We start from the raw sequence: 27458 nt of genomic DNA on the forward strand, positions 1-27458 counted from the left end.
CCCAATCCACCAATTCACTCTTGTATTAAGGGAAAAAATGTATGTCAATACTTACTAATGTTAACATTCATGTGTATTCATTTATTCAGCATATATTTATCGAGCACCTACTAGGTGCTGGGCACTGTGCTAGGTATTAGGACACAGTGGGGAGCAAAAATGGGTCTCCTGATCCATGGAACTTACACACTAACAGAGAGACAGATCTTTGATCAAAGAAACAGTTCAGGCTGGGCACAGTAGCTCACGCCCCTAATCCCAGCACTTTGGGAGGCCGAGGCGGGCAGATCATGAGGTCAGGAGTTCAAGACCATCCTGGCCAACATGGTGAAACCCTGTCTCTACTGAAAATATAAAAATTATTGCGCCACTGCACTCCAGCCTGGGCGACAGAGTGAGACTCCCTCTCAGAAATAATAAAATAAAATAAAATAAATAAAAATATAAAAATTAGCCAGACACTGTGGCACGTGCCTGTAGTCCCAGCTACTTGGGAGGCTGAGGCAGGAGAATTGCTTGAACCTGGGAGGTGGAGGTTGCAGTGAGCTGAGATCACGCTACTGCACCCATCTCTTTTTTTTTTTTTTTTTTTTTTGAGATGGAGTCTTGCTCTGTCGCCCAGGCTGGAGTGCAGTGGCGCGATCTCGGCTCACTGCAAGCTCCGCCTCCCGGGTTCACATCATTCTCCTGCCTCAGCCTCCCGAGTAGCTGGGACTACAGGCGTCCGCCACCACGCCCGGCTAATTTTTTTGTATTTTTAGTAGAGACGGGGTTTCACCGTGTTAGCCAGGATGGTCTCGATCTCCTGACCTCGTGATCCGCCCACCTCGGCCTCCCAAAGTGCTGGGATTACAGGCGTGAGCCACTGCGCCCGGCCTTAGACTCCATCTCTAAATAAATAAAAACAGTTCACAGTTCATTGATTGCAATGGTGAAAAATAAAGTACAACAGAGACTTGGGCTGAAAAGGGAGGTACGTGGTGCTACTGAAGTAACCTCTCACAAAGGATTTGAGCAGCGCTGTTGACCCAGCTGAAACCCAAAGGAAGGACTTGATCACTGGTGTGTATGTTGTTGTAAATGGTTTTTGCTTTTAGACCTCAGGTTTAGAGAACTAAGGTCATCATGACCCTTGGTTCATGGCACATTGTATCGTCAAAGGCCCACTTGGGCACTTTCTTATTAACCTTTCATCTCCATTTTTCCTTCCCATTCCCTGTTTCCCCATAGGTGGTTAATGATGAACTTATGAGAGAACCTGCTCTGTCTGGCTTTCTCAGAGAACGCAGGTAGGTTGGGAGTTTGCGAAATGGGTATGATGAAAAGGTCATAGCTCAAGTGAAGGGGCTTTGGAAAGGCTGTTACTGGAAGCTGGATAAGGAGGGAAGAAAGAAAAGGAGCAATGGATTGGGGTAAAGTAATTATTGCACTGGAGGTCCTAATTACTTTGAAATCTCAGAGTATTGTGGATAAAGAAGCAAGATGGAGGGAAAGGGCCGGGCGTGGTGGCACATGCCTGTCATCCCAGCACTTTGGGAGGCCAAGGTGGGTAGGTCACTTAGGTCAGGAGTTTGAGACCATCCTGGCCAACATGGTGAAACCCCATCTCTACTAAAAATACAAAAACTAGCCAGGTATGGTGGCACATGCCTGTAATCCCAGCTACTTGGGAGGCTGAGGCAGGAGAGTTGCTTGAACCCGGGAGGTGGAGGTTGCAGTGAGCCGAGATCGCACCACTGCCCTCCAGTCTGGGCGACAGAGTGAGACTCCATCTGAAAAAGAAAAAAAAGTTGGAAGGAAACAGGACACCTGCATAAATAAGTTTGGAGACAGAGCCGATCCTGGGTGATGATAAAATCCAAGTGGGATAGTTAGCTGAGGTGGAATGAAGGTCACTGTAGAAAAGTTCAGTGTTGGATGGTCACTGACGTGGATACAGGATAACAGAAGGGGCTGAGGTGAAGCACAAGACAGGGAACCAGGGCCTAATACCCTTAAAGAATGAGAGGGAGTTAGGAGTGGTTGCACAGGGTAAGGTTTAGTTACAAGGGATGGAAAACACCAAAATTAATAGTGCTTAAACAAGATAGGCTGGCGCTTTGGTTTACACCTATAATCCCAGCGCTGTAGGAGGCTGAGGCAGGCAGATCACTTCAGGTCAGGAGTTCAAGAGCAGCCTGGCCAACATGGCGAAACCCCGTCTCTACTAAAAATACAAAAATTAGCTGGGCGTGGTGGCACGTGCCTGTAATCCCAGCTACTCAGAAGGCTGGGGTGGGAGGATTGCTTAAACCCAGGAGGCAGAGGTTGCAGCGAGCCGAGATCACACCACTGTACTCCAGCACTCCAGCCCGGGAGACAGAGCGAGACTCTGTCTCAATTAAAAACAAAAGCAAAAACCAAAACAGAAGTTCATTTCCTACACTCAAGACATTCAGTGTTATCTTGTCCTCATGGCACTCCTGTGTCAGAAGAACCAGTCTCCTTTGATCTTTTTTTCAAGACAGGGTCTGGCTCTGTTGCCCAGGCTGGAGTGCAGTGGTATGATCACAGTTCACTGCAGCCTCAATCACCTGGGCTCAAGTGATCCTCCCACCTCAGCCTCCCAAGTGGCTTCCTCTTATCTTGTTGCTCTGCATGGTACCAATTCCCAAAGCTACTTCAGTATGGCTACTGAACTTCCAGCTGTCGTGTCTGCATTCCAGACAATAGGAAGCAAGAATGGATAAAGGGAAAAATGTACCCTTCTTGTAAGAACACTTGGAAATTGTATACATCATTTTCTCTACCATTGGCCACAATTTAATCATAACTGGGAGGGAAGCTGGGAGATGTCATCTTTATTTTCAGCAGCCACAACCCCAGCTAAAATACTGGAACATTCTATTTCTTTTTTTTTTTTTTTTTGAGACGGAGTCTCGCACTGTCGCCTAGGCTGGAGTGCAGTGGCACAATCTCCGCTCACTGCAAGCTCCGCCTCCCGCGTTCACGCCATTCTCCTGCCTCAGCCTCCCGAGTAGCTGGGACTACAGGCACCCGCCACCTCGCCCGGCTAATTTTTTTTGTACTTTTAGTAGAGAAGGGGTTTCACCGTGTTAGTCAAGATGGTCTCGATCTCCTGACCTCATGATCCGCCCTCCTCGGCCTCCCAAAGTGCTGGGATTACAGGCTTGAGCCACTGTGCCTGGCCCTGGAACATTCTATTTCTTTTCTTTGTTTTTTTTTGAGATGGACTCTCTCTGTTGCCCAGGCTGAAGTGCAGTGGCATGATCTTGGCTCACTGCAACCTCCGTCTCCTGGGTTCAAGCAATTCTTCTGCCTCAGCCTCCCGAGAAGCTGGAATTATTGGCGCACACCACCACACCCAGCTAATTTTTGTATTTTTAGTAGAGACGGGGTTTCACCATGTTGGCCAGGCTGGTCTCAAACTCAGGTGATCTACCAGCCTTGGCCTCCCAAAGTGTTGGAATTACAGGCATGAGCCACTGCACCTGGCAGGAACATTCTATTTCTGGAGAGGAATCAATTATTGAAGAATTGGCACCCTCTCCCACAGGGAGCGCCGGGGAAGTCAGTAGAACACAAAGAATTGGGTGAAAGGGATGTAGTAGAATGGCATGAGCCTGCAATGGGCAGGGTTTTCTTTGAACTCGGTCAACAGTCTGGCAGTGGTACCAGGACCCCGACTCCCCAGCCTGGGGAAGATGAGATACGTGAGGTTGAGGTTTGAGAAGAAAAGCCACCACTTGGAGGGGCTGCAGAAATGGCTCTCAGAGGATAGCTGGTTTTCCATGAAGGCAAGGAGGGGGCAGAGAGCTAGCCTGGAGGGTTCATCAGAGGGCCCTTGGGAGTGGGTGGGTGGGAATGGAGCTGGGTGGGGGTCAGCAAGGACAGGGTTACATGGCTACTGGATGAAAACACGGATGAAAAGCCAGTGGACTTGGTCTTGATAGTGTCTGAGGAGGGTGGGTCTTACATGGCCATTGCGACCCAAACCAGAAACTGCTCCCCCTTCAAAATCCACAAGTTTACTTATCACAGCCAACCAGGAGGTTACCTTGCATGCCATCCTTTGACTTTTGCATCGAGCACTTAATAAACTTGATATCTAAGCCTTGGTACCAGCCCCCAAATTGTACGTTCGATACTATAAATTTGAAAGACATACATATATCCTTTCCAAAGGTCAGGAAAGAACAATCAAATGTCAAAAATGATCCGGAGGAGTCCCATACTGCTCAGGGTGGGTCACTTTGCAAGGCAATGAGAAAAATCTCTGAAATAGTTGTTTTCCCCACAGCCATCATTTAACATTGTTTCATTATTATCCGTTTCTTCTCAGGGTGGCTACTCTACCAGGAGCACACAGAAGTGCTCAGCGCCCCCGCCCAGCTCTCGAGCCCTCAGGGATATGGGATTATAGTCTCCATTCTCAGGCAAACTCCTTTTATCAAGATGTTGAACATTCTAGGGAGCCAACTGACTTGAGGTGTACAACAGAACAGTCATGAGGAAGGGACCTCTATTCCTGTGAGCAAAGGAAGCAACAGACAGCAAAGGAAGCAAAGACAGTTGCCAGCAGAATGTCTCGACACACTGCCTCCAGGAAGTGAAATGCAGGAAGGCGGGAAGCAGATGTAGTATGGGTGAGCCCAACCCCCCTCACCATCTGTGGACCCCAGGCAATGCAGTCAACCTTCATTCATTCTTTATTAAAAAGGCGGGGAGGGGCTATCAAGTCCTTTGCTGAATTTTAGTGAGAATTAATTCAGATACATACAAAATGCCTCACACATGCATGGCTTAAGTGTTATACACAGCTATTATTTTTAATTCTATTACACATAAACCCCCTGAGGCCGGTGACAGTGCTTTGCAATAATAACTAATCAACAACAGTCAATGGAATAAGTGAAGAGTAGAATTCCAGCATACTAAAGGGTTAGGATCTAGGGATGAGAGCGCCAACCACCTCTATCAGAAACAGAGCTGCTGGGCCAGGTGTAGTGGCTCCCACCTGTAATCCCAGCACTTTGGGAGGCCGAGGCAGGCGGATCACTTGAGGTTAGGAGTTTGAGACCAGCCTGGGAGACATGGTGAAACCCTGTCTCTACTAAAAATACAAAAATTAGCTGGGTGTGGTGGTGTGTGCCTGTACTCCCAGCTACTCGGGAGGCTGAGGCAGGAAAATTGCTTGAACCCAGGAGGCAGAGGTTGCAGTGAGCCGAGATCACGCCATTGTACTCCAGGCTGGGTGACAGAGTGAGACTGCCTCAAAAAAAAAAAAAAAAAAAAAAAAAAAAAAAAAAAAAGAAAAAGAAAAAGAGAGCTGCTAATTTAGAAGCAAATAACAGGAATGCTGGGTTCTGAGGCCAGCCCTGAGACAGCCAGAAACACTGAGAAACTTCCACAAGCAACAATTCCTTACATTCAGTGCAGTGTAGCACTTCAAGAGAAATCCAGAAAGTTCTAGTTCCAAATGAGAACAATGAGGCGGTGAGGGGCTGATCTGCATACTATTGCTGAATTTGTCTGCACCCCCTAAACCCCAATGATGAGAAAAGGGAGCGCAAAACATCCCTCAGAGTCAAGGAGGCAAATGCATGCCTGTGATCGGTGGGTGTTGTGAAGTAGGCAACAGAAGCCCCTGTTCGGACCTCAGGAGTCCTAACTTTTCCTTGTCGCTCTTTTCTCTGAATCACATGCTGTTTCCTGGGCTGAGAAAGGGCATGCCATGTTAGAGCAGAACCGAAAATAGACACAGCCGCGGAAGGAACATCAGCAGGCAGATCATCGAGTCTGCTGAGATTTTGGCATTTTGGTCCTTGTCTGTCCAAGATATTTTTGGAAATAATATGGGGTGCTCCTGAAGGTCATGACGAAGGGGGCAGGACCCACTTAGGGGAAAAGCCATGGGGCCCAGGTGAGCCCCTGTGGCCAGTCAGCAGCTCCCTTCCAGGGTCCAGTTTCGGGCATTAATAAAGAGCTGGAGCCAGGGGGAGGTGGTCAGAGTATCAAATGGAGGGGGTCGCCATGCCCACTGCCAAGGCCTCACGGCCCGCTCAGGGTGAGGCATGACAGCCAGGTGGCGGCCATCACGGGAGCAGATGCCAGCCACGCCCCCTGGGGACCCATTGGGATTCAGAGGGTACTTCTCTGTGGGGTTCCCATCATCATCGGCCCAGTGCAGTGGAGCCAAGCCCCTGGCCTCAATCTGAGCTTGGAGTTCTGGAGAAGAAAATGCCACGTAACCTGGGATGGAAGGAGGAGGGAAGTGAGAGCCAATGTCCTTCATGCCCACCCTTGCCCCCAACCCTCGGGCCCTCCCCCAGCCTTCCTTGCTCCTGACCTTCCCCGTGCGCGCTCCACACGGGCAGCACGGCGCCCTCCATCCCTCGCAGCATCAGGGCTGGCCCAGGCCCCACACGCACGCTGGCCCAGCGAGACTCGTAGCGCCCAGACAAGTTGTGGCGTAGCAGAAGGCCTGGCCGGGCTGGCTGGGAGTCAGGGCCCATCTCTGCAGCATCCTCACTGGGGTCGCCTCCCACCCAGCCCAGCAGAGCCAGCAGTTGACAGCCATTACACACGCCCAGGCTGAAGGTGTCTGGCCGCTTCCGGAAGCGCCTCAGCTCAGCCCCGGCCCTGGGATGAAAGGTCACGGCAGCTGCCCACCCTAGCAGGGAATAGGGAAGTCAGGGTGAGACGTGGAGGACCTCAGAAAAGGGAATTGGGAATGAAGGGGCATAACTGCTCTTCTGTTTCTTTTATTTTTTCTTTCTTCCTTTTCCCTCCCTCCCTCCCTCCCTCCTTCCTTCCTTTCCTTATTTTTTTTTTTTGAGGTGGAATCTCATTCTGTCGCCCAGGCTGGAGTACAGTGGCATGATCTTGGCTCACTACAACCTCTGCCTCCTGGGTTCAAGCGATTCTCCTGCCTCAGCCTCCCAAGTAGCTGGGATTACAGGCGCCTGCCACCACGCCTGGCTAATTTTTGTATTTTTGCATGCCTGTAATCCCAGCTACTCGGGAGGATGAGGCAGGAAAATCGCTTGAACCCAGGAGGTGGAGGTTGTGGTGAGCCGAGGTCGCGCCATTGCACTCCAGTCTGGGCAATAAGGGTGAAACTCCGTCTCAAAAAAAAAAAAAAAATATATATATATATATATATAATTTTTAAATATATATATATATACTTTAAATAATAATATATATATACTTTTTTAATGAAAAAATTAAAAATTTACTACCAGCCTTCTGTTGGCATGTGGCCCGGAAAGAATGGGCCCACTCTCTCCTAGCTCGGTGGAGTGAGAGGCCAATCCCCAGCCCAGGAAGAGGGGGCTAAAGGCACCTCTTCAGGAATGTGGGGGAAGGGAGTAGGCAGAAGCCTGCATACTGACCTTTGGCAGAGCCCAGGACATCTGCATAGCTGAAGCCGCCCACGAAAGCCACGCCACGGAAAGTGTCCAGCCCAATTGCCCCAGAGCAGAGGTCCTGCATAGTCACGTCCCATACCTGCGAAGGTGGGGAGGGGGAGTATGGGTGGGAGGACACGCAGCTGAGGCTAGACAACCACCCCCAGCTGCTCCCTACCCTGCTCACCTCAAACCCAGCCAAGTGGAAGGCATCGGCCATCTCCCGGTCTCCATTACTGCCCTCCTCTCGCAAGATGGCGACTCGGGGGCTGGGACCACCTTGGGGGAGAATAAGTGTCTTTGGGCCAGAAAGTTACTTCCCCACCCCAACTCCCCAGACACCTTTTCGAGGGCAGGCCCAGGCATCCAGGCTTAGCGCCCCCAGGATGCGGAGCCTCTGCACACACTCCCTCACCAGGCTCACGGGGCACAGAGGCTTTGGGAAAGGTGGGGGGCAGGCAATAGCTGGGCCCCATCCGCTCCCTCAGGCCCTGTTCCTCCTCTGCCACACAGCGAGGCTCTGCCTGTAGCCGGTCCAGCTGGAAACTCGTCTCCTCCCAGAGGGCTCGCAGCTCCCCAACAGGCTCCTCCAGAACCACAGCCCCGTTCACTGACACCTGGACCTAGGAAGAGGAACAAATCTCCCACGGGCTAGGAGAAAGGAAGGCCCCCTCCACAGTGGGAGAGCGATGGACCGCGGCCGCCCCACTCTGACTGCCCACTGCACACCGCTCTCTCCCTCACTTCCTCACCATGGCATGGGGCCCGGCCTCGCCTGTGTGGCCCAGCTCCAGGCAGTGGAGGCCAGCATCCTGGTAACGCTTCAGCACCTGGGCCAGGTCTGGCTCCTGCACCTCCAGCACGAGGCCTGGCTCCTCAGCGAACAGCACAGACAGGACTGGGTGAGCAATGGGGGGAGTCAGGGGGATGCAAGAAGGGCCAAGAGAGTTGGGGTGGGGATCAGGGAAATGCAGGAAGGGCCAGGGCGGGGGTCAGAGGGATGCAGCCAGAGAGTAGGGTGGGGATCAGGGAGGATGAGGGCTGGGAGCGCAGGACTGAGGATGTTTCATCATGGACATCTCAGGGATGGGAAGTCTCAGAGGGGTGCAGTCAGGAACATGGCGGGTGTCAGCCAGTTCCATCCAGTTCAGCTGTCAGAGACAGCACAGAAAAGCTAGTCGGGGAAGACTCAGTGAAAGGGGATTGGAGGGCACTCCACTCTTTGATATATTGAAAATGGGGTCTGCAGGGTGGAGAAGGCAGCCCAGGCCTGAGACTAGACCCCAGGTTCCTTACCATCAACCCCGGGGACAGGCACATCCACCTGTAGCCCACAATTTCCAGCAAAGGCCATCTCCAGCAGGCATGCGATGAGGCCTCCGTCACTGACATCGTGGCCTGAGCAGAGGAGGCGGTCTGGAGGAAGGAGAAGAAAGCTCAGCAAACTCGGGGCCCAAACCTGACAGCCCCGTCCCACCTTCCGGAGTCAGTCCATCAAGAGTGTGTGTTAGAATGTCAGGGGATCTGGGGTACATCGTCCACTGGAGTCCCTTTTGCCCCACTGCTCAGCTGGTGAACGCCTGCTGCACGCCTGGCACCCCGTGCGCCATCTCCCGAGGGGTCTTCACTTACCTTTCAGCAGCCCCTGAGTGATGGTGAAGGCCCGCACCAAGTTCTCAGGAAGGTCCAGGTCTGGAGGGTGTTCCCCGAGCTGGGAGAAGCACTGGGCCAGAGCCGTGCCCCCCAGCCGGTGCTGCCCAGGGCTCAGAGGCACATAGAGCAGATGGCCTGGGGAGACGGAGAGGGGTGAGGGGAGGAGAACAGCTCAGGAGGACCCGTCCCTGAGGTGCTCACAGCACTGCTGTTCCCAGCATGTGGTGAGACACCTAGACAATCAGTCCCAGAAAACACCACAGCCCAGTGTTGAGATGGGGGCCCAGCACTCACAAAGCAGGAGCCAAGCAAAGATCACACAAGCAAAGATCACAAAGGATGGGGCTATGTCCATACCTCTCCCTTCAGGATGCTTGAGGTCTGGGGTCACGGTGGCTGTGATGTCTGGGCAGACGGCATAGGCTGAGATGACCAGTGACCCTGGAGAGCAAGGAGGAGTCCAAAGGAATGAGTTGCCAACCCAGCTCCATAGCTCCTCCTCCCCTCCCTGGGGCTCCCACACCTCACCAGGGGCCCGCACAGTCTCAGTGCCAACCCGAGCAGCCATGCTGAGGGAGTCCTTGCCACCGTCCACTGCCACACCCAGGGCTGCCATCACTGCCACCATAGCCTCACAGGCATCCGCCAAAGCTGCGCCCTCCCCTGGGAGCTTGGCTGCCCACATCCAGTTCCCGCTACACTTCACATCCTGGGGGTAGCAGAGGCACAACATTAGAGGGGAAGAGAGATGTGGAGAGGCCAGGGGTGCAGGGGGACTGGGAGGTTGCAACATGAAATGAAGGGCTACAGATGGATGCGGAAGGGTCCTGAAGCCCGGGGGCTCCAGGATAGAAGCTGTGGGAGAACTCACCCTGAGGTCAGTGACCGGAGCAAACACCAGGTTGGTGAGGGCTTCGGCCACGGCCAGTCGGGCGGCGACCTTTGGGTCCAGCAGGCTCTTGACTGGCTGTTCTCCCAAGGCTGTGGCAGCCCCTACGAGCTCCTCATGGCTCAGTGCCACAACCGCTACATCTGCCAGAGGAGTCTGCAGGGGCCCCACGCACTGCTGCTGGGCCACCAGGCCGCCCACGGAGCGGTCCACCTGTTAACCAGGTGGGGTTAGCAAGAGAGCAAGGGACAGGGACAGCCTGTGCTCCCGCACATGCCCCCAAGGGACCCAGGGCAGTGGGAGGCCTGTCTTTCCCCCAATGCAGACAACAGCTCTAGTCAGGTAACAGGGAGACCAGGCCATCAGGGTGGCTGCCCTGCCCCTGCTGCTTCCCCCAGGGCCAGGCAAAAACCCCCACAGCAGTTTCGAGGGGTGGGAGGGCAGAGGAGGCTGAGCGGAGGAAGGAGGCAGGGGGCAGAAGAAGGGTGCAGGGAGGACCTTATTGGTGAGGTAGCGCTTGCTGGCCACGGCGGGCAGCCTCAGAACCCTCTCCAGAGCCTGGCGCACGCTCAGCCCTGGGGGCAAGGCCAGAGGCTGCAGCACAGGGGGCTTCCTCTGCAGGAAGAACTCCTGCAACACAGCGACAGGCAAGTGTGAGCACCTGGGGTGGGCTGGGCACACAGGTGACAAAGTGCACGTAGGGTAAAGGGTGGTGTGGAGAGGACCACAGGAGAAACTCATCCCCCCAACCCCACATACCTTCCGAGGCATCTTGCCCAACACCCATTCGAGCTCCAGGTCCACGGGGGTTGGCGGGGGTGTCGGGGGGGCATTCCCCTGGCTATTTCTTCTGACAGGACACTCCCGATCGTCCACCAGCACTATCTGTAGACCACAGGGACCCCACCCAGAGGGGATGAGACTATGAACACCAGCAGGGAATGTTCCTAGAAATCAGGGCACAAATGTGCTTTCCACTCCTTGTTTGGTTTCCATATTGAGTCCCTGCCCCTCCTTGGATCCTACATTCCCCACAGCTTGTTTGCCACTACCTCCCGTCTTCCTCTCGTCTCTCTCCCTTGACAGCTCTCCCTCTAGCCCATACCCAGGTGGCTCATGTCTGCCCCAGTGTCTGCTCCCAACTCCCTGGGCCAACTCACTCTCCGGTCTCCAGTGATGGTGCCCACGAAGCAAGCCGGGCAACGTTCACGGGCACTGACACGAGTCAGGAAGTCCCGGTCGGGGGACCTCAGCAGAAGTGCATTTGATTCCTGGTACTCAGCCCCCCAGATTTCCAGGGCATTCAGGGTTGAGTCCCCAAGCTGCACAGCCATGGCGGGGAGGAAAGAGAAGGGCCAGTGGGCACTCCCACGTCTCATGTTGTTGCAAGAGAGATGGGTGGGAGCGGGCTGTGGCTGGCAGGGGTGGGAAAATGACAGACTTCAGGGAATGAGACCCACCTGGAAGCGGCTGGTGTAAATGATGGCTCCAGCTGGGTCACTCAGCTCTTTTAGGACATTGCCTGGTGAGAGGGTTGCAAGGAGAAGCAGTGACCTAGTGGTGGTCAGGCAACAAAGGGCAGTCCCTGGCCTCCAAAGGAGCCTGTAATTCGGTGTGTTCCTGTGTCAACTGCTGCCACACCCTCACCACCAATCATCCCACGGCAGCAGGCTTCCACCCTTCCAACCCTGAACCTCTCTAGAATGTACAGAGCATGGAGAATGGGACCCAGAGCTGGGTGGTTGGTTGGAGATTCCTGATACCTCTCCCTAAACCAAACCTGGCAGGATACCAGACAGGCCCAGTCTCTTGTTCCAACTCCTTTCCTCACCATTGCCACCAGCGCCCTGATCATGAAGGCTGCAGATGGGGTTTCCCTTGGGGGCCTCCACACAAGCCCTGATCACACGGTTCATCTTCTGTTCCATCTCCGGGTCTCCTCGCTGCACAGCCCCAAAGTCCAGGTCACTGGTGTTATCTCCCTGCACCTGGGGGCATATATGGCATAGCTCAGCTCAGCGAGGCTGGAAGCTCCTGTATGCTCCCCTATGCCTGGGGCCCGGTTATATCAAGGATTCTGCACCTTTAGCAATTCCCACTCACTTGCACAGATGAAGCAGCTCCACCTCCAACTCCAATCCTGTAGACGGGACCTCCAACCTTTACAACTTCCATGCCTGTAAGAAGGGAAGGCAGAATCAGAACACTGGGGAAGCCACGAGAAGAGGCCTTGAAAGCAAGGCAGCGTGAGCACAGAGGAAGCTGATGTTAGGGAGGAGAAGCCTGACCACCTTTTTTTTTTTTTTTTTTTTTGAGATGGAGTCTCGCTCTGTTGCCCAGGCTGAAGTACAGTGGCGTGATCTCAGCTAACTGCAACCTCCGCCTCCTGGATTCAAGCGATTCTCCTGCCTCAGCCTCCTGAGTAGCTAGGATTACAGGCACCCGCTATCGTGCCCGGCTAATTTTTGTATTTTTTTTTAGTAGAGACAGGGTTTCACCATGTTGGCCAGGCTGGTCTCAAACTCCTGACCTCAGGTGATCCGCCCACCTCGGCCTCCCAAAGTGTTGGGATTACAGTCGTGAGCCACCCTGCCTAGCCCAGAAGCCTTACCACTTGACTGGGTTGATAGGAGAGTAAACTGGTACAACTGCGGAGGACGATTTGGCAATAACAACCAAAATGACAAGTGCACACAGTCTCTGATTGGGTAAATACACTTTGAGGAAGTTATCCTGCTAATTTATTTGCACAGGTATAAAATCACCTACTTACAAAATTAAACACCACAGTAACGTCTGTATTAGCAAGTACATGAAATAACTTAAAGGCTGACAACAGAGACCTCATTAAGTAAACTATGGTATGTCTATACAATGAAAGACTAAGCCACCAAAAAAAGAGAATATAGGAATGTAATGAAGTAATATGACTTCATCAATATGAAATTATTTCCAAGATATACTGCTGAGCGAAAAATGAAAAAGGCAAAAATATGTATGTCTATTTACAGTAGCATCAAAAAGAATAAAAATAATTAGGAATAAATTTAACAATAGAAGTAAGGCTTATACACTAAAAACTTTTTATTTTTTGAGATGGGGTCTTGCTCTGTTGCCCAGGCTGGAGTGCAGTGACGCAATCTCGGCTCACTGCAACTTCTGGATGCGGAAGGGTCCTGCAGCCTGGGGGCTCAAGGGTAGAAACTGTGGGAGAACTCACCCACACTCCCAGCACTTTGGGAGACTGAGGTGGGCGGATCGCTTGAGCTCAGGAATTCGAGACCAGCCTGGCTAACACAGTGAAATCCAATCTTTACAAAAAATGCAAAAATTAGCCAGGCATGGTGGCGGGAGCATGTAGTCTCAGCTACTCAGGAGGCTAAGGTGGGAGGATCACCTGAGCCAGGAAGACGGAGGTTGCAGCGAGCTGAGATCGCACCATTGCACTCCAGCCTAGGTGACAGAGCAAGATCCCATCTCAAAAAAGAAAAAAGAAATAGGAAAGGATCTGAATAGATGTTTCTCTAAGGAAGACATACAAATAGCTAACTAGTATATGAAAACATGCTCGGCCAGGTGCGGTGGCTCACGCCTGTAATCCTAGCACTTTGGGAGGCTGAGGCGGGTGGATTACCTGAGCTCAGGAGTTCGAGACCAGCCTGGGCAACACGGTGAAACCCCATCCCTACTAAAATACAAAAGAAATTAGCTGGCCGGGCGCGGTGGCTCACGTCTGTAATCCCAGCACTTTGGGAGGCCGAGGCGGGTGGATCACGAGGTCAGGAGATCAAGACCATCCTGGCTAACATGGTGAAACCTCGTCTCTACTAAAAAATATACAAAAAAATTAGCCGGGCATGGTGGCAGGTGCCTGTAGTCCCAGCTACTTGGGAGGTTGAGGCAAGAGAATGGCATGAACCCAGGAGGCAGAGCTTGCAGTGAGCCGAGATCGTGCCACTGCACTCCAGCCTGGGCCACAGAGCGAGACTCTGTCTCAAAATAAATAAATAAATAAATAAATAAATAAATTAAAAAAAGAAATTAGCTGGGTGTGGTGGCACATGCCTGTAATCCCAGCTATTCAGGAGGCTGAGGCAGGGGAATTGCTTGAACCCGGGAGGCGGAGGTTGCAGTGAGCCGAGATTGTGCCACTGCACTCCAGCCTGAGCAACAGAGCAAGACTCCATCTCTACAAAAAAAAAAAAAAGAAAGAAAACACGCTCAACATCATTAGTCATTAGAGAAAAACAAACCAAATCCACAATGAAATACTGCTTCATACCCACTATTATGCCTTACAATCAAAAGGACAGATAATAACAAGTGTTGTCAAGGATGTGGAGAAACTGGAACCCTCACACACTGCTAGAGGGAATGTAAAATGGTACAGCTGCTTTAGAAAACAGTTTGGCAATTTTTTGAAAAGCTGAACATAGTTACCACATGACCCAGCAATTCCACCCCTAGTTATATACCTGGGAGAAATGATAACATATGTTCATACAAAAACTTGTACATAGGCCGGGCGCGGTGGCTCACACCTGTAATCTCAGCGCTTTGGGAGGCCGAGGCAGGCAGATGACGAGATCAGGAGATCGAGACCATCCTGGCTAACATGGCGAAACCCCATCTCTACTAAAAACACAAAAAATTAGCCAGGCTTGGTGGTGGGCACCTGTGGTCCCAGCTACTCGGGAGGCTGAGGCAGGAGAGTGATGTGAACCTGGGAGGCGGAGCTTGCAGTGAGCCGAGATGGCGCCACTGCACTCCAGCCTGGGCGACGGAGCGAGACTCCGTCTCAAAAACAAAACAAAACAAAACAAAACAAAAAAACTTGTACATAAATGTTCATAGCAGCATTATGCATAATAGCTAAAAAGTTGAAACAACCCCAACGTCCACCAACTAAGGAATGGGTAAACAAAATGTGACATAGCTATATAATGGGATATTATTCAGCCATAAAAAGAAATAAAGTACTGATGCAATGGATAACCCCTGAAAACATTAAGCTAAGTGAAAGAAGGCAGACACAAAAGGCTGCATATTGTATGATTCCATTATGGTCATGGCCTGACTAATGACATTTTGCTTAACAACAGACCACATATACAACAGTGATCCCTTAAGATTATAATTGTGCTGAAAAATTCCTATTGCCTAGTGGCATCGTGGCACGCTGGTGGTGATGCTATTGTAAATAAACCTACTACACTGCCAGTCACACAAAAGTATACTGCAGACCATTATTGTATGTATACTACATAATACTTCATAATGACAATAAATGACTATTGCTGATTTATGTATTTACTACACTTTAAAAAAAATTTTTTTTTTTTTTTTTCTGAGACGGAGTCTCGCTCTGTCGCCCAGGCTGGAGTGCGGTGGCGCAATCTCCGCTCACTGCAAGCTCCGCCTCCCGGGTTCACGCCATTCTCCTGCCTCAGCCTCTCCGAGTAGCTGGGACTACAGGCGCCCGCCACCACGCCCGGCTAATTTTTTGTATTTTTAGTAGAGACGGGGTTTCACCATGGTCTCGATCTCCTGACCTCATGATCCGCCCGCCTCGGCCTCCCAAAGTGCTGGGATTACAAGTGTGAGCCACCGCGCCCGGCCAAAATTTTTTTTTTTTTTTGAGACAGAGTCTCACTCTGTTGTCCAGACTGGAGTGCAGTGGCGCAATCTTGGCTCACTGCAACATCCACCTCCCAGGTTCAAGTGATTCTCCTGCCTCAGCCTCCCGAGTAGCTGGGATTACAGGTGCGTGCCACCACACCCGGCTAATATTTGAATTTTTGGTAGAGAGGGGGTTTCACCATGTTGGCCAGACTAGTCTTGAACTCCTGACCTCAGGTGATCTACCCACCATGGCCTCCCAAAGTGCTGGGATTACAGGCGTGAGCCACCGCACCCAGCCTACATTTATTTTTTATTTTTATTCTTTTTTGGAGACAGGGTCTCACTCTGTCACTCGTGCTGGAGTGCAGTGGTATGATCATAGCTCACTACAGCCTTGAGCTCCTTGGCTCAAGCGATCTTCCCACCTCAGCCTCCTGGGTAGCTGGGACTACAGGTGTACACCACCATATCCAGCTAAGTTTTATTTCTTAACTTTTTTAGAGACAGGGGTCTGACTATATTCCCCAGACTGGTCTCAAACTCCTGGCCTCAAGTAATCCCCCTGCCTTGGCCTCCCAAAGTGCTGGGATTACAGGCATGAGCCACTGTGTCCAGCCAACTATACTTTTTACTGTTATTTTAGAATGTACTCATTCTATTTATATAAAGCAAGTTTATTTTGGCTGGGCACCATGGCTCACACCTGTAATCCCAGTGCTTTGGAAGGCTGAAGCAGGAGAACTGCTTGAGCCCAGGAGCTCAAGGCCACAGTGAGCTAGGACAGAACCACTGTTCTTCAGCCTGGGTGACAAAGTAACACCCTGTCTCTAAAAAGAGAAAAAAAATCTGACTTGAGAAAGAAAATGCAGATTAAAAATAATAATAATTAACAAAAAAGAGAAAAAAAAGTTTACTTAAAAACAATATGCCATGTTATATTGACAGTAGCTTCATATATCTCATATTTACCATGTCTTTTTTTTTTTTGACAAGGTCTTGCTCTGTTGTCCAGGCTGGAGTGCAGTGGTGCAATCTCCACTCACTGTAACCTCCTCCTCCCAGCTTCAAGTGATTCTTGTGCCTCAGGAGGCTGGGACTATAGGCGTGCACCATGACACCTGGGTAATTTTTTTTTTTTTTTTTTTGAGACAGAGTCTCACTCTGTCGCCCAGGCTGGAGTGCAGTGGCGGAATCTCAGCTCACTGCAAGCTCCGCCTCCTGGGTTCATGTCATTCTCCTGCCTCAGCCTCCCGAGTAGCTGGGACTACAGGCACCCGCCACCACACTTGGCTAATTTTTTGTATTTCTTTAGTAGAGATGGGGTTTCACCGTGTTAGCCAGGATGGTCTCGATCTCCTGACCTCGTGATCCGCCCACCTCAGCCTCCCAAAGTGTTGGGATTACAGGCATCAGACACCGTGCCCGGCAGATGCCTGGCTAATTTTTGTATTTTTAGTAGCAACAAGGTTTCAGCATGTTGGTCAGGTTGGTCTTGAGCTTCTGATCTCAGGTGATCCACCTGTCTCAGTCTCCCAAAGTGCTGAGATTACAGGTGCGAGCCACCCTGCCCGGCCCACCACGTCTTGATTGCATTATTTTCTCTTGTGCTTAATTTATTCTCATGCTGTTTTGTTCATCATGGCTCCTAAGTGTACAAAATTCCTGGATAATATTGCCAGTAAGAGGCTGTGTGGATTGTGTAGCAGGCTATGCTATCTAGGTTTGTGTATGTACAGTTTATGAAGCGGGCACAATAATGAAATTACCTAATAACCACATTTCTCAGAATGAGTTGTCCATCATTATGTGACACATAACATAAGCCAACACATTAAAAACTCACCACTAAAGTGTTCCGTAAGTTCCCTCCCTATAGCCATCCTGTGCTGGGGAGAAAGCTGGCTGGATCCAGAGAAAGGTGGCAGGCTCTTACCTGGCTCTGGGGCCTCCTTGCTTATGTGGTCAGCTTCCATGGACCCAATGCCCCCACTAAACATGATGGGCTTGATCCACTCACGCCGCTGGCCGTCTGGGAGCTGGAGGCCCAAGGAGCGGGCGAAGCCTGGAGTGTGAACATCAGAGGGACCTGTCACTCAGTTCCCCCAGTGCTCGCCCAATAGCACAGCCCCCGGGTCGCACACCCCACCCACAAGCCCCTCTGGGTGTTTGTCATCCCTCCACACCCCCAGCCTCACCAGCCAGCACTGGTTCCCCAAACTTGTTGCCATAGTCAGAAGCTCCATTACTGGCTTCAATGGCAACCTCCAGGGGCCGGGCAAAGTTCCCAGGATACTGGAAGCTTGGATCCTCCCAGGGCAGATTGTAACCTGGGAGGGAAGGAGAGAGAACTGGATGAACTGAATGAACTGTGAAGACAGGCCGGAGCAGCCTGCATCCTTCAGGAAGAGTCAAGGCCACCAAGGACCACCTGCATGGTTGCAGTGTTCCACTTCAGGAAGTCCTGTTTTAGGAAGCCGTAGAGCCTGCAGTGAGGCACTGGTCTTCTTTCCACCACCCACACCAGCCTTCCCCCTGAATCTCGCGATCAGAGTTACACAGGCTTTCTGTATTTTTTGAGATGGAGTCTCGCTGTATCACCTAGGCTAGGGTGCAGTGGCGTGATCTTGGCTCACTGAGAGCTCCGCCTCCTGGGTTCACACCATTCTCTTGCCTCAGCCTCCTGAGTAGCTGGGACTACAGGCGCCCGCCACCACGCCCGGCTAATGTTTTGTATTTTTAGTAGAGATGGGGTTTCACCGTGTTAGCCAGGATTGTTTCGATCTCCTGACCTTGTGATCCGCCCACCTCAGCCTCCCAAAGTGCTGGGATTACAGGTGTGAGCCACCATGCCCGGCCAAGTTTCTCAGGCTTTCTAAGAAACCAGATTTGAGGGGCAGGTGGTGATCATAAGAGCAACCCAGGCCGGGCGCGGTGGCTCAAGCCTGTAATCCCAGCACTTTGGGAGGCCGAGGCAGGCGGATCACAAGGTCAGGAGATCGAGACCATCCTGGCTAACACGGTGAAACCCTGTCTCTACTAAAAATACAAAAAATTAGCCGGGCGTGGTGGCGGGAGCCTGTAATCCCAGCTACGCGGGAGGCTGAGGCAGGAGAATGGCGTGAACCCGGGAGGCGGAGCTTGCAGTGAGCCGAGATTGCGCCACTGCACTCCAGCCTGGGAGACAGAGAAAGACTCCGTCTCAAAAAAAAAAAAAAAAAAAAAAAAAAGAGCAACCCAATATCATACTTTCTGGCTGAATGAAGGCTAGTTTCTGGCAAAATAGTCTGGCCACCTCATCTCTCCAGGTCTACACTTACAACCATAGTTAGTGAAAGGCCAGTTATCCTAGAGCCCTTCCTCCTGAGAAAAGGCACACAGGATAACCCTATGACCTAACAGATAGAAGTTTGGTGCCTGCCAGGACAAGGAATCCGGAAGGGAAGGTGCATAGAGAAGGAGATGGAACCTGGAATATGCAGATTTCCAAAGCAATAGCCGGCAGTGCCAGCCACCACGTGGGCCCCACGGCCTGTGCACTGGACATCTCGAATCCGGCCCCCTGTGCCAGTGGTCGCACCACTAAAGGGGCATACTCCTGCAAAGAGAGAGTGGGGAGAGGTCTGGGTGCCTCAGACACAAACCCCATCTCTGACCACCCCCACTGAAAATAAGGACAACCAGCTTCCCTGATTATTTTCCCCAAGCCCAGCCCAGGGGCCTAGGACCTTTGCCCTACCCTATTCTGTGATCTCACCTATTTCTCCAGGGAACCCAGCTCACCTGTGGGAAAGTTGTGAGTCTCTGCTGTGAAGACAACATGTCTTAGCCCTTGCTGTTGCCGGAAGTGGCTTGGCCGTGTAGGGTCCTCAGGCTGTAGGAATCGGACTTCCTTCCCCTGGATTGCACTGTGGACATATCCATCCTGGACCCTGCTTCCTTTCTGGGACCTACACTAACCCAACCAGGGCCTGGGGCCTCCCCTCCCCGGGTCCTGATGCCACCCTAGTCTAGGGCACAGCCCACCTGCTGTTATCACAGAATTTGAGGACGTTGTTGGGGTTCGAGGATTCCTGGGTGCTCATGATGGACTCAAACAGTGAGTGCATCAGCTTCTGCCCATCCACATGGAGCTGGCCCTTGAAGAACCAGTGTCGGCTGTGCTCGCTGCAGGGGGCGATGCAGGGAGGGGAAGGCAGGTGGAAACGGGGTCATTTCTTAATTCCATGTCTTCTCACCAGCATTTAACAGCAGAGTTACAGCCAAATTCATACTTAGATAATAGATCAAAACATATTCCAAAAAGTCATAATCTTCAAGTATTCTGTCATTTTGGACTATCCAGAGCCAAAGTGAAGATAAAACCAAGATTTGAATGTAGACTCCTTGATGGATGACAGGAGCCCAGGCCCTCAGAGACTCAGGGAGGCCCCTAAGCCAGGGGAGAGCCATGAAGGCGAGTCCCTGTGGTCTCTCCCAGCATCCATGGGCTCAGGTATCGGAACAATCCCATTCCTCCTCACCTATTGGACTGCGCCAAGTCAAAGGCCTCCACAGTGCTCGGGTTCCGCTGTAGCTCCTGGAAGCGCTTGGTGTAGAAGTCTAGGTCCCAAGAATCTAAAGCCAGACCTAGGAGACAAATCCAGGAAGAGGTGACTGTGGAACTCAGGCAGCCACATTCCAGATCTCAGCACCCCTAGTGGCCTATCCTGGGCCCTACACCTCCCTCCCCAGCTACTCACCAAGCTCCTGGTTGGCCTTCTCCAGCGCAAGCCGGCCCTCGCCCAGTATATTGATAGGGCCATTGAGGGGTTCCGGGATGCTCTCAGGGCAGAAACTCTGGATGGGATGGGGGAAGTGCTGCTCTGTCATCCGGTCGTGCAGGGTAGCCAGAGCAATGGCTTCCACCTCAGCTGACGGGGGGTGGGCAAACTAGGGGTGCAGACACACAGAGGGCAAGGGGTGAAGAGTTTAAGAATGGAGAGAAATGGTCCACTTTCCTACCCTCTTAAGTCATGCAAGGCCAGCCCACTGCCACTCCATATAGCACTTTTTCTCAGATTACAAAAAGACACCCTTTCCAGGTATGAATCCATGCCAGGATGCACAGATTAAGGGAAGCATAGGCTGGATTTCTGCCCCATTTACCCCTCAGCCAGGTACTTTCAGGCAGTGAACAACTTGTACAACCATACAGAGCAGGCCTCAAGCCAGGAGCACCTGTCCCTGCTTCTCTCTAGAGCTTAGGGTCTAATCTTATATCTCTGGCCCGTCTCCTTCTCCTGATTCCCCATCACCTCACCAAGAGCCGGTAGCGCCGGGTGGTCTCCACACGATCCACAGACCCCAGCCCAGCGGCGTGGCACACTGACACAATGTTGGTAGATGTTGGGGTGGAGAAGTTCAGCCTGAACAATGGGCCTGATGGTTAGTACTGGAGAACCCCCGGCAGGCCTCAGTGGGAAGGTGGATCCTGCCCACTGCTGTCTGGACAACCTCCCACCGCTATCCCCTCACCATTGGCTTTCAGCCTCAGGCTGGGCAACAAGAAACCTGGTTTCAAAGTACACTCAAACCAAACCATAACTGTCCTCTAGCATCAAAACTATTTGATTTTTTTTTTTCTTTCTGTGAGACAGGGTCTCGTTCTGTCGCCCAGGCTGGAGTGCAGTGGCACGATCTCGGTTCACTGCAACCTCCACCTCCTGGGTTCATGCCATTCTCCCGCCTCAGCCTGCTAAGTAGCTGGGACTATAGGCGCCCACCACCATGCCCGGCTAATTTTTTGTATTTTTTAGTAGAGACGAGGCTTCACCGTGTTAGCCAGGATGGTCTCAATCTCCTGATCTCGTGATCCGCCCGCCTTGGCCTCCCAAAGTGCTGGGATTACAGATGTGAGCCACTGCGCCCGGTCAAAACTGTTTGATTTTAACTTGGAATCTAATTTATTTTGCTTTGAGAACATGTTTTGGAGCAGGCTGGGTCTTCAGAGGGATCTACCCAAATGGGGAAAGCACATGCGTGGTTTCCTAGGCAGGAAGTAGCAAAGAGCAAAGGAAAAACAAATCTCCCAAGGATCACAAGAGGAAGCAGAGAAAAGCAGGAGAAAGGGGTGGGCAGGATGAGATACTTACCTGGGCCCGACCTCCAGCAGCAGGTCATGGGAGCCAGGAAGAAGCCAGGACTCCCGAGCAACATCATTCAGCAATAAGGGGCAACCAAACAGCCACATCAGCTTCTTTGTCTCCTCAGCACTGGGGAGGGCCTCAGCTGCAGGGAGACAAGGCAAGGACACCCTGAGACACTGCCCCCAGCACCGAGGCATGTCCCCCAAGAATCTAATACCTGGGCCCAACCTGTCCAGTTCACATTGTAGCACAGTTCAGTCTCGACGCCCTGCAGCTCTGGCAGTTTCCCTTGCAGTTTCCTTAGAGTGTGTCCAGAGGCTGCCCCCTCGTGGCCAGAGGGACAAACATAGAAGTGAAGGACTGGGGACATCTCTGCAGGTGTCCTTTGCTGGAGAGATGTGTCCTTTGCTGCAGAGATGAATTAGGTTCCTAAAAAAATAACATTAACTGAGCCGGGCGCAGTGGCTCACATCGGTAATCCCAGCACTTTGGGAGACTGAAGCGGGTGGATTGCCTGAGGTCAGGCGTTCGAGATGAGCCGGGCACGGTGGCTCACACCTGTAATCCCAGCACTTTGGGAGACTGAAGCGGGTAGATTGCCTGAGGTCAGGAGTTCGAGATCAGGCCGGCCAACGTAGTGAAACCCTGTCTCTACTAAAAATATAAAATTAGCTGGGTGTGGTGGTGGGCGCCTGTAATCCCAGCTACTAGGGAGGCTGAGGCAGGAGAATTGCTTGAACCCGGGAGGCAGAGGTTGCAGTGAGCCGAGATCGCGCCATTGCACTCCAGCCTGGGCAACAAGAGCAAAACTCCGTCTCAATAAATAAATAAAATAAAAATAACATTAACTATGGCCTATCTGTTGAACTGATTTCAGATTTCAAGGAAAGTTGAGGTGTTAGGGATAGGGTATGGGAAAGTAATAGGGACATTTAGAGAAACAAGGTAACCTGAAAAATGTAACCTTGGAGATTTTACTGAACCTTGCAAAACGTGGTCTTTATTAATGTGGTAGGGAGGTGTACAGGTACGTGCTTGACACGTGTTCCTGGAGTACATGCACTTTGCTGGGCCCCAGGCAAGGTCTTAGGAACACCGCTGTGAAACAAGACAGAAACTATGTCTGCTCTCACAGGGTCTATATTTTATTGGGGGAGAAAGGCCAAGTACCCAGACATTTCCAGTCCCGTGTGGTGAAGGTCAGGGGACTGTGGACACCAATCCTGCACTTTAGGTGTCAGGAAAAATTTCCTGAGAGAAATGGCATCAGCCATGGATTGAATGTTTGTGTATCTCCCCCTCCCAATTCATATATTGAAACCCTAATCCTCAATGTGTATTTGGAGGTGGGGCCTCTGGGAGGTAATTAGGTCATGAAAGTGGAACTCTCAAGAATGAGCTACTAATCTCACCAAACCTCTTATAATTTGCTCTTATAAGAAGAGGCCAGATTGGGCGGGGCATAGTGGCTAACACCTGTAATCTTAGCCCTTTGGAGGCTGAGGTGGGAGGATTGAGCACAGGCATTTGAGAACAACCCGGGCAACATGGCAAAAACCCCATCTCTCTCAAAAAAGATAAAAAAATTCGCTGGGTGTACTGGCATGTGCCTTGTAGTCCCAGCAACTAGAGAGGCTGAGGTGAGAAGATCACTTGAGCCTGGGGAGGCGGAGGCTGCAGTGAGCTGTGATTAAGCCACTGCACTCCAGCCTGGGCAACACAGTGAGAACTTGAGATCAGGAGTTCGAGACCAGCCTGATCAACATGGTGAAACCTCATCTCTACTAAAAAAATACAAAATTAGCTGGGCGTGGTGGTGCATGCCTGTAATCACAGCTACTTGAGAGGCTGAGGCAGGAGAATCACTTGAACCCGGGAGGCGGAAGTTGCAGTGAGCTGAGATCGAGCCATTGCACTCCAGCCTGGGCAACAAGAGCGAAACTCTGTCTCAAAACAAACAAAAACAAACAAACAAAAAAGATCTCTGATCGCAAAGCTTTTGTTGAAGAATTTATTGCTTGATGATATCATGTCATAAATTATTTATTTATTTACTTATTTTCTTTTTCTTTTCTTTTGAGATGGATTCACTCTGTCACCCAGGCTGGAGTGCAGTGGCACAATCTGGGCTCTGCAACTTCTGCCTCCTGGGTTCAAGTAATTCTCCTGACTCAGCCTCCCAAGTAGCTGAGATTACAGGCATGCGCCACCATGCCCAGCTAATTTTTGTATTATTAGTAGAGACGGGGTTTCCCCATGTTCGCCAGGCTGGTCTCCAACTCCTGACCTCAAGTGATCTGCCCGCCTCGGACTCCCAAAGTGTTGGGATTACAGGCGTGCGCCACCATTCGGACCCATAAATTATTAAAAAAAAAAAAATAGAATTGTTTAAGCAGGGCTGGGCATGGTGGCTCACATCTGTAATCCTAGCACTTTAGGAGGCCAAGACGGGCAGATCACTTGAGGTCAGGAGTTCAAGACCAACCTGGCCAACATGGTGAAACCCTGTCTATTAAAAATACAAAAAATTAGCCGGGCGTAGTGGCAAGTACCTGTAGTCCCAGCTACACGGGAGGCTGAGGCAGGAGAATCGCTTGAACCTGGGAAGCAGAAGTTGTAGTGAGCCAAGATTGAGCCATTGCACTCCAGCCTGGGTGACAGGGCAAGACTCTGACCCCCCCAAAAAAAAAAAAAAAAAAGAATTGCTTAAGCAGATCCTGAATTCCAGCAGAACAGCTGACTCCACCAGCTCAAAGACTCCCACAGAAGCCAGGAGCAGTGGCTCATGCCTATAATCCCAACGCCTGTAATCTCAGCACTTTGGGAGACCAAAGCAGTGGACTGCTTGAGCCCAGGAGTTTGAGACCAGCCCTGGGCAACCTGGTAAGACCCTGTCTTTATAAAAAAAATTAAAAATTAGCGAGGCATGGTGGCGTGTACCTGTGGTCCCAGCTACTCAAGAGGCCGAGGCAAGAGGATCACTTGATCCCATGAGTTTGAGGCTGCAGTGAGCTATAGTTGTGCCACTGCACTCCAGCCTGGGTGACAGAGCAAGACCCCATCTTTCTTTTTCTTTTTTTGAGATGGGGTCTCACTCTGTCGCCAGGCTGGAGTGCAGTGGCACGATCTCGGCTCACTGCAACCTCTGCCTTATGGGTTCACGTGATTCTCCTACCTCGGTCTCCCGAGTAGCTGAGACTACAGGTGCACACCACCATGCCCAGCTAATTTTCGTATTTTTAGTAGAGATGGGGTTTCACCATGTTGGCCAGGATGGTCTCAAACTCTTGAACTTGTGATCCACGCACCTCAGCCTCCCAAAGTGCTGGGATTATAGGCGTGAGCGACTGCGCCAGGCAGACCTCATCTTTCAAATTAAAAGAAAGAAAACAAAAAAAGACTCCCACAGTGGAACCAAGTGAGCATGAGAATCAGTTTCTTCATCTCCCTGTTTCACGACCTCACCCTGCACTCTTCAATCAATGATTTTCACACTTCATCCCAATCCTACTCCAAACCCTTTTTTAAAAACCCTAGCCCCAAAGTACTCTGGGAGATGGATTTGAGGTTTCCTCCTGTCTCCTTGTTCAGCAGCCCTATGATTAAACCTCTTTCTCTGCTGCAACCTGGTGTCTTGGTGTATTGACCTCCAGTGTGCATCAGTCAACAGAACTATTACAGTTAATACTTTTAGCTTAACATTCAAAGGCCCTCCCCATGTATCTCAAAGTACCTGTCCAATTTCTGGTCCCACTGCCTCTCAGCGGGACCCTGGCTTTACTCACCAAACTCTGCTGTTCCCCTAGCCTTGCCATCTCAGTAAACACTACCATCATCCAATTTGTTGCTCAAGACAAAAACACAGAAGTCATCCTTAATTCTCTTTCCCTCAGACTCTCTAAATCCAATCCACCAGGAAATCTATTTCCAATCATGTCTCAAATCTCTCATCTCTTCATCTCTACTACCTCACTCTAGTTCAAGTAAGCCACCACCATCACTCACCTGAACCAATGCATTAACCTCCTGACCACTGCATAACCACAATTCATTTGTCACACATCAGCATAAAGTGGATTATGGCTTCCCATCACACATGGTATAAATTCCAACTCAGCATCCTGGTTTACCAAGTCTGGCCACTCTCTGGCCTACCTTTCCAACCCTATCTCACACCATTCTCTTTTTCACCCACAATGCACCAACCACATTAGCTTCTTTTTTATTTCTCTAACTTGCCAAGCTCAGTCCTGGAAGGCATTTTTTTCACCCTGACAAATGCATGGCTAGCTCTTTCTTGTTATTTAGATTTCTGGTGATTCGCCTTCGTGGAAAAGGCTTCACTAACCACTCAAGTAGTTACTGTCAGATGGCCGGCCCTATTTTAATTTCCTATAAAGCGCTTATCACTATCGGATGTTTTTATTTTTCGCTCTATATTCTCCACTAGGAAAAAATCTCTACGTGGGCATGGGATGTTGCTGCTTCGTTTCCATTGAATTACCAAGACTTAGAACAATACCAGGGCTTGGAACGCAAAAAAATTCTAAAACTTGTGGACTGACTGAATGAACTCTTGATTCTCACCACTCTTCAGCCCCTCTCCCACTTGCAGGACAGTCTTCCTGAAGGCATTTTGTTTATTAAGTCACTTGATTTCCGTCTATCATTCCCAGTAAAATATAAGCTTCAAGAGCTCAGAGACAGGGTTTGCGTGCATGAGGGCTGTATCCCATGACCAGCATGGTGCCTGATATAAAGTAGGCGGCCTGCAGACTTTCTGTTAGTTGAATCCATGAATGGGACAATGGGGCTAAGTTTACATGGGGGTCGGCCATGCCTGGGGTCTGCGGAACGCACGCAAGATAGGACGAATGGACGCCTCCACTAAAGCAAATACGCGGGCACCAAGTAGACACAGCTCGGCCCGGTGAGGATACTGAAGCGGTCAGACCAGGCTTGGGCTAGATGACGAAACGCTGCACCTGGAGGAGGATCCAGGTCCGCACGCGGTAACTATACTCACGTGGAAGGTGCACTCGCGGCCACAGAGCACCTCGAATCGTCGCGCGCGCTTGTTACGTCATCCGTTTGCGCCGCGGGCAGAGACTGGACCTGCCAGCGCTGGGGCGACTACGCCCCGCCCACTTTTCCCAGCCACCCGGCAGGATTCCAGGTTCTTGGTGGGGTGAGGTTTGTCCCCAAGTGGTTTCTCCCACAAATATGTCTTGAATTGACGTTTGTGAAAATACATTCAGTTCCCCGTCCCCGCGGGGACAGTTAAGTAATGACATCAGTTAGTTAAGGCCATAATGCAAGCATGTGAAAGTTGTGCTTTGGTGGCATTACGAGGAAGCGCTTCTCTGCTTGGCAAGATCAGGGAGACTGAAAGATGCTTAGAAGTCATCCACCAGGAGGGCTGTGTTTGAGTTCCTGAGCTCTCCCACCCCATCCTTGTGAAGGCCTGCGGGATGCCGGACAGGATGTCACTTAGAAGGGAGACGGAGGCTGGGCGCGGTGGCTCCCGCCTGTAATCCGAGCACTTTAGGAGCCCGAGGCGGGCAGATCGCTTGAGCCCAGGAGTTCGAGACCAGTCTGGGCAACATGGCGAAACCATGTCGCTACAGAAAAATACAAAAATTAGCCGGGTGTGGTGGTGCACGCCTGTGATCCCAGCTACTCGGTGGGCTGAGGTGGGAGGATCGCTTGAGCCCGGGAGGTCGAGGCTGCAGTGAACCGAGATGGCGCCGCTGCGCT

General features: G+C 51.2%; 1 protein-coding gene across 2 annotated transcripts; it reads right to left on the bottom strand.

The window, feature by feature from the left end:
- Positions 1-4691: 4691 nt before the first annotated feature.
- PFAS (phosphoribosylformylglycinamidine synthase) lies at positions 4692-26827 on the bottom strand. Of its 2 annotated transcripts, XM_055257131.2 has the most exons (28): positions 26728-26827; positions 21930-22130; positions 21708-21843; positions 20876-20981; positions 20316-20505; positions 20097-20202; positions 19600-19740; positions 19357-19481; positions 19043-19171; positions 17772-17903; positions 17510-17638; positions 12058-12131; positions 11786-11942; positions 11415-11476; positions 11115-11276; positions 10714-10839; positions 10453-10584; positions 9937-10167; positions 9594-9774; positions 9423-9506; positions 9045-9200; positions 8709-8828; positions 8165-8310; positions 7828-8035; positions 7600-7691; positions 7398-7512; positions 6350-6673; positions 4692-6252 (listed from the first exon to the last, which is right to left on the bottom strand). In XM_055257131.2, the coding sequence occupies exons 2-28, from the start codon at positions 22069-22071 to the stop codon at positions 5942-5944; spliced, it is 4017 nt and encodes a 1338-aa protein (XP_055113106.2). In that variant the 5' UTR covers positions 22072-22130; positions 26728-26827; the 3' UTR covers positions 4692-5941. The 2 variants fall into 2 exon arrangements, with proteins under 2 accessions (XP_055113106.2, XP_063485510.1); XM_063629440.1 differs by lacking the exon at positions 19043-19171.
- Between the last annotated feature and the right edge of the window lie 631 nt (positions 26828-27458).

Source organism: Symphalangus syndactylus, chromosome 20 (assembly GCF_028878055.3).
Source record: "Symphalangus syndactylus isolate Jambi chromosome 20, NHGRI_mSymSyn1-v2.1_pri, whole genome shotgun sequence".
NCBI classification, from domain to species: Eukaryota; Metazoa; Chordata; class Mammalia; order Primates; family Hylobatidae; genus Symphalangus; species Symphalangus syndactylus.